This window comes from Mus caroli, chromosome 1, assembly GCF_900094665.2.
Source record: "Mus caroli chromosome 1, CAROLI_EIJ_v1.1, whole genome shotgun sequence".
NCBI classification, from domain to species: Eukaryota; Metazoa; Chordata; class Mammalia; order Rodentia; family Muridae; genus Mus; species Mus caroli.
The window spans coordinates 15,703,542-15,710,512 of NC_034570.1; the positions used below are offsets into that span (position 1 = coordinate 15,703,542).

General features: G+C 36.5%; 1 protein-coding gene across 3 annotated transcripts in view; it reads right to left on the minus strand.

The window, feature by feature from the left end:
- Positions 1-6,971, minus strand: part of Pkhd1 (PKHD1 ciliary IPT domain containing fibrocystin/polyductin) — a 499,157-nt gene that overhangs the window by 25,314 nt on the left and 466,872 nt on the right. For all 3 annotated transcript variants that reach the window (XM_029477027.1, XM_029477026.1, XM_021159032.2), the window contains one exon: positions 393-500. In XM_029477027.1, the coding sequence (XP_029332887.1) occupies positions 393-500 (108 nt within the window). The remainder of the gene's footprint in view (positions 1-392; positions 501-6,971) is intronic.

Here is a 6,971-nt window from a genome sequence, read left to right on the forward strand (position 1 = left end):
AGGCCCCGGCATAGTCTCACAAGAGACAGCTATATCTGAGTCCTTTCAGCAAAATCTTGCTAGTGTATGTCTCATGGATTTTTAATAAGTGTAAATCATATATGTAAAAGAAAGAGAAAAAGGAAGGGAAGGAATGAAAGAAGAGGAGGGAGTATAAAATAAATGGTAACACCTATGGGAAAATGTGTATTTAGAGTCTTGTTAATTAAATAGACTGTGAATCTGAATTTCCACAGGAGTGCTTTAATTTTATACTCAATAGTATAGTCAAGTAAACTTCTTCTATAAATTATCATGGCTTCTTATTCATGAAAGGAGTTATTCGAATCACAAAGAAAAAGAGTTACTTTTGGGGAAAATACAGATATAAAAGTATACTGTGCTGAAATTACCTGGAGGGGATATAACAGTAAAAACCAAGTGCCAGTTTGACCCAGAGATCAAGACAGTCAATCTAGAGAAGGTCACATAGCCATCCCGTGTTTCTGCCTGGGTACACCCTGTAAACAAACAGAAAACCAAAGGTAGATGTTAGCTACTTCAACTAGAGCAATGTCTTTTAAGTCTTCTCTGGAGACAAGGAATCGAATATCTCAGAAGAAATAACAAAGATCATTGGCTCTTTCCATTTCATCTTAAACAAATGCTAGAACCAAATAACTCAAAGCAAAATATAAAACAGCATTTACTGAAAGCATAATATGCTAAACATTGTTCGGCATAGATATCTTTGTGTTCAACATATATAACAGTGCTATAAACTATGTTAAATTCTATAGTTAAATTATAAAATTTATGCTGAGATTGTAGCCACAGATATACCTTATTATAAGCTTATATTCCTAACTACAACTATGTATTTGGCTTCTGTCTTGATACAAGTCTATGGAGGGGGCTGGGTTTATAGATGAGTAGTGGAGTGCTCTTTTAGCATATGAAACATCCTGGGTTCAAAGAGTCGCACCATCCAAAGAATGTATAACAAGAAATAAATCCTGTAATGAGGCAAGGAGGTCAATCTCTCTTTTTAGGGAATCTGTATTAAGGTAGTCCATCACCATGACAACAGTCTATCATCAAATCATGACTGAAAGCATGCAGGGATTTAGTAAAACGCATTGATTGAGCCTTGGTTTCTTTGAATTAAAAGGAAATGTTTAAAAGAAAAGACACAAAGCTTACATTTTCTAATGAGCAACCCATGTATACAGTTAAAGGGGACAACTTAACTAAGTTCCCATCCCTACACCATAAAATTCCTTTGACTCCACTACACTTAAATTACTTTGTAAATTAATGGTTGTTACACTTTACTCTGAACATGTCCCCATGGAGGACAAAGAGTTCAAAGAGTGATAAGTTTATGAATTTGTTTGTGATGTCTAAGGCAGAAAAGAATCATAAAGATTTAGGAAATTTAGTGTTAACATTTTTCAATTCAATTGCTCAGTCCTTTCTGTGAAAACAATGCCTTTCCTCATCAATTTTGCAGAGCTAACTAAAAGTTTCTTTACACAAGCCATATTTTCTTCCATCTCTACAAAATCCCAAAATAAATAAAATGCCCAGAAAAAAATGGAAATAAATAAGCCAAGACTCAAGTAAATGATAGGCGCCCAAGATAAATGTAGTTTATACTCTTTAAAACCTATATGCATCAAAATTATGGTCAATAAACTCTTGCAAACAATGAACTGCAGAGTACAGATGTTCAACATGAAATCGTTTGCTGCAGTTTTTCCTTTGACAAACGTCCTTATTGTTTCCATCTTTGCAAGAATGCAAAGCAGCATTTAATCGAAATGTGTCCGTCGAGCCCTGTGAGTTTGTCTCATAGAACAGCCGTCAAACTGCCTAATGGAAAGTGCTTTAGCGCCAAATGGGTTTGCTTTTGCGTTAAATACCAGCTTGCCTTACAGATCTCCACAAAGATTCCCATATATATCTATGATATTTTCAGATTTGAAGCATATGTGCCCAAAAGCTGAAGCACTTGCTGCCAAGTACAGTACATTACTCCAGGGTCCATCATATCTTTGGAATGGCTATTATAAAATATACAAATGTGGTTGACAGGCTCCCTGATCAAGCTGCTATAGAGAAGATACTGGCTGAGAGAATGTGGGATGGAATGGGGAGGCAGGCTGAAACCAGCATTGAAATCCAACTGGATTATACAGCCACCAAGGAATCATACCTCGGTATGCAGAGTATACGGTCTCTAAAATACCCTCGGACCCCAAACATCCCCAAACAAACTAGCTACTTGCTATACATGCTAGCAAGCTGACATGTCAAAAATGCTGGGAAATTATTTTTAAGCATATATATAGAATAGTTTCTGCAATTATGACCTAAAATTGAGTTTCAGGGGATCCAAGGAGACCCCCTGAAATTGCCCTTGTTTATGAATTAACTTTGTGGTGATGGCATCTTTTTCATTGAGGGCCTAAGAAAAGAAAACAAAGACCGTTAAATGCAGAATAAAAGGCTTAGACTATACAGAGAAAATATATTTTGCAGTTGCTATTTCCCCTGCCTCTGGTAATTACCTGGAGTACGTTAATTCATCCATTCCAAATGGTTGAGTTTCCATTCTTTATGAAGTTAAGGAGAACTATTTCAATAATATGAAATAAAGGTACGTTGTATTATGTGTCAGTTCATGTGTGATCAAGAGAGATTTGAGTATCATAAAATACATAATTTGTATCCTACTTAATCACACACACATACACAAACACAAATGTGAGCATTTTCATCTACCTTTCTATTACTGAAACTGTCAATATTGGTAATATTGATCCAAGTAGTCTAGTTGGATGAGGCATCCTTAGTATTGAGTTCACCAAATTACAGTCTTCTCTTCTTCATTCACATTTTATGACCATGATATTATTTTAAGCAAGTTAGTGGGGGTCATCCTTAGGATAAGTGAAGGACATAAACTAAGGATTATTTGAAAGAATTTATAAAAGTGTGTGAAGTGAGAAGTCTAAAGGGTGGTATAAGGCATAGTCCTGGAGGAGGCATTGAGTATAAGCCAGGTGCTGAGTATAGGCATGAGAGAAAGTATGAATGAGGTATGGCTGATAAGTTACACAGTATGGGAAAGGTATGAAGCATTGTAAGATACCAAAAAATGATCATAGAATGAAATACAAGAGAAAGCCTGAAGTGAGTAAGTGCTAGAGGAGATAGAGGTAGACAAGCTCTGCTAGTCATATGCTATGTGAGTTATCTTTTGTAGACAACATTGAACATGAAAAGAAAAAAACAACTGGATATCATTATTTCTCATTAGAATTCTATAAGGAGATTCTCACAAAATGCATGCAGTTTCATGGACCCATAAAGTTACAACAGTGAAGGTGCTGATGGGAACACAGAGACTTTAAGTGTTCTGAAAAAAAAAATCCATTCTGTTGAGATTCAAGAGTTATACAGCAGTTAGGAGCACTGGCTATTTTTCCATAGGCTCCAGGTTCTAAACTGACATCCCACATGTCATCTCCTAACTGTCTGTAACTCCTGTTCCAAGGGATCCCACACTCTCTTACAGCATACAAGCACCAGCCACACAAGTGTTACACAAATATGCATACATACATACAATACAGTCATATAATTTAAGAAAAAAAATAGTTTAAAAATTGTATTTTGTGGATAGCCTGAAAAGATAAGGCTTATGAATAAAATGATGTTTACAGGTAAAACTCATTGAGGGACACCTAAAAAAGGAAATAGTGAGAAAATGCATGGCTCTAATAAGAAAATAAGCATTAATCACTAAGGCTTTGAAGCTACGGAAGGTGTAATCACACAATGTTCATTGCTTCCTCAAAAGGTTTTAGTTCTGTTCTCTGGGGTTGATGATGAGTACCAAGAAAACAAGAGGTATAAATTAAATGAGATAGGGATGCTAGAATACCTTGGGATCTGACATAAATCATAAAAACAAACAAACAAACAAACAAACACCATGAAATATGTATAAATGAGACTTCATCACTTAATTCAAATAACATTATACTTTGCTTTATTTAAGGACAAATGGCAAAAAGTGAAAAAAGAAACAAAGACAACAACAAAACCTTCAGTATCCACAGGAATCTTGGGTATTTTCTATGGGTATTGAACAACTGTAAGAAACTTCTTCCATCCATTTAAGCATTTTACATATTTATGAGAGGCATGTGATGCACTGTAGACATATAGGTAGGATAGGGCAAGAGATGTCCTCATTGGAGAAATGAGCAAATGACATCTGTTTTGCTAGTGAAGACATTTCTGTGTTTGTAGAAAAAAAGGTTCAGATAATACAAAGTCAACAAAAACACCTTAGACTAACTCATGAAGTAGGTGAAAAACTTGAGATATCAATTTGTTAAAGAACTATCTTCAAATTGTCTTGAGAATAGGTTATATGACAAGTTATGACAATGTATAACATTATTATTATTACATATTATTATTATTATTATTATTAGGTATTTTCTTCATTTATATTTCCAATGCTATACCAAAAGTCCCCCCACTCCCCTACCCACCCAATGCCACTTCTTGGCCCTGGTGTTCCCCTGTACTGAGGCATATAAAGTTTGCTAGAGCAATGGGCCTCATTCCAATGATGGGCAAATAGGCCATCTTCCAATACATATGCAGCTAGAGACATGAGCTCCAGGGGGTCCTGATTAGATCATATTGTTGTTCCACCTATAGGGTTGCAGACCCCTTTAGCTCCTTGGTTACTTTCTCTACTTCCTCCATTGGGGGCTCTGTGATCCATCCAATAACTGACTATGAGCCTCCACGTCTGTATTTGCTAGGCCCCAACATAGCCTCACAAAACACAGCTATATCAGGGTCCTTTCAGCAAAATCTTGCTATTGTATGCAATGGTGTCAGCATTTGGAGACTGATTATGGGATGGATCCCCAGGTATGACAGTCTCTAGATGGTCCATCCTTTTGTCTCAGCTCCAAACTTTGTCTCTGTAACTCCTTCCATGGGTGTTTTGTTCCCAATTCTAAGAAAGGGCAAAGTGTCCACTCTTTGGTCTTCCTTCTTCTTGAGTTTCATATGTTTTGCAAATTGTATCTTATATCTTCGGTATTCTGTTTCTGGGCTAATATCCACTTATCAGTGAATACATATTGTGTGAGTTCTTTTGTGATTGTGTTACCTCACTCAGGATGATGCCCTCCAGGTCCATCCATTTGCCTAGGAATTTCATAAATCCATTGTTTTTAATAGCTGAGTAGTACTCCATTGTGTAAATGTACCACATTTTCTGTATCCATTCCTCTGTGGAGGGACATCTGGGTTCTTTCCAGCTTCTGGCTATTATAAATAGGGCTGCTATGAACATAGTGGAGCATGTGTCCTTTTTACCGGTCGGGACATCTTCTGGATATATGCCCAGGAGAGGTATTGTGGGATCTTCCAGTAGTACTATGAACAATTTTTTTGAGGAACTGCCAGACTGATTTCCAGTGTGGTTGTACAAACTTGCAATCCCACCAACAATGGANGAGTGTTCCTCTTTCTCCACATACTTGCCAGCATCTGCTGTCAACTGAATTTTTGATCATAGCCATTCTGACTGGTGTGAAGTGGAATCTCAGGGATGTTTTGATTTGCATTTCCCTGAACATTTTTTCAGGTGCTTCTCAGCCATTCAGTATTCCTCAGGTGAGAATTCTTTGTTTAGCTATGAGACCCATTTTTTAATCGGGTTATTTGATTTTCTGGAGTCCACCTTCTTGAGTTCTTTATATATATTTTGGATATTAGTCCCCTATGTGGTTTAGGATAGGTAAAGATCCTTTCCCAATCTGTGGTGGCCTTTTTGTCTTATTGATGGTGTCTTTTGTCTTACAGAAACTTTGCAATTTTATGAGGTCCCATTTGTCGATCCTCAATCTTAAACCACAAGCCATTGCTGTTCTATTAAGGAATTTTACCCCTGTGCTCATATCTTATAGGCTTTTCCCCACTTTCTCCTCTATAAGTTTTACTGTCTGTGGTTTTATGTGGAGTTCCTTGATCCACTTAGATTTGACATTAGCACAAAGGGATAAGAATGGATCAAGTCGAATTCTTCTATATGATAACAGCCAGTTGTGCCAGCAACATTTGTTGAAAATGCTGTCTTTTTTCCACGGGATAGCTTTAGCTACCATGTAAAAGATCAATAGACCATAGGTGTGTGGGTTCATTTCTGGGTCTTCAATTCTATTCCACTGGTCAACTTGTCTGTCACTATACCAGTACCATGCGTTTTTTGTTTGTTTGTTTGTTTTTGTTTGTTTGTTTGTTTGTTTTTATTACAATTGCTCTGTAGTACAGATTTAGGTCAGGCATAGTGATTCCACCAGAGGTTCTTTTATCCTTGAGAAGAGTTTTTGCTATTCTAGGTTTTTTGTTATTCCAGATGAATTTGCAAATTGCCCTTTCTAATTCATTGAAGAATTGAGTTGGAATTTTGATGGGGATTGCATTGAATCTGTAGATTGTTTTTTGCAAGATAGCCATTTTTGCTATATTGATCCTGCCAATCCATGAGCATGGGAGATCTTTCCATCTTCTGAGATCTTCTTCATTTCTTTCTTCAGAGACTTGAAGTTCTTATCATACAGATATTTCACTTCCTTAGTTAGAGTCAGAGTAAGGTATTTTATATTATTTGTGACTATTGTGAAGGGTGTTGTTTCCCTAAATTCTTTCTCAGCCTGTTTTTCCTTTGTGTAGAGAAAGACCATTGACTTGTTTGAGTTAATTTTATATCCAGCTTCTTCACTGAAGCTGTTTATCAGGTTTTGGAGTTCTATGGTGGAATTTTTAGGGTCACTTATATATACTATCATATCATCTGCAAAAAGTGATATTTTGACTTCTTCCTTTCCAGTTTGTATCCCCTTGATCTCCTTTTGTTGTCGAATTGCTCAGACTAGGACTTCAAGTACAAT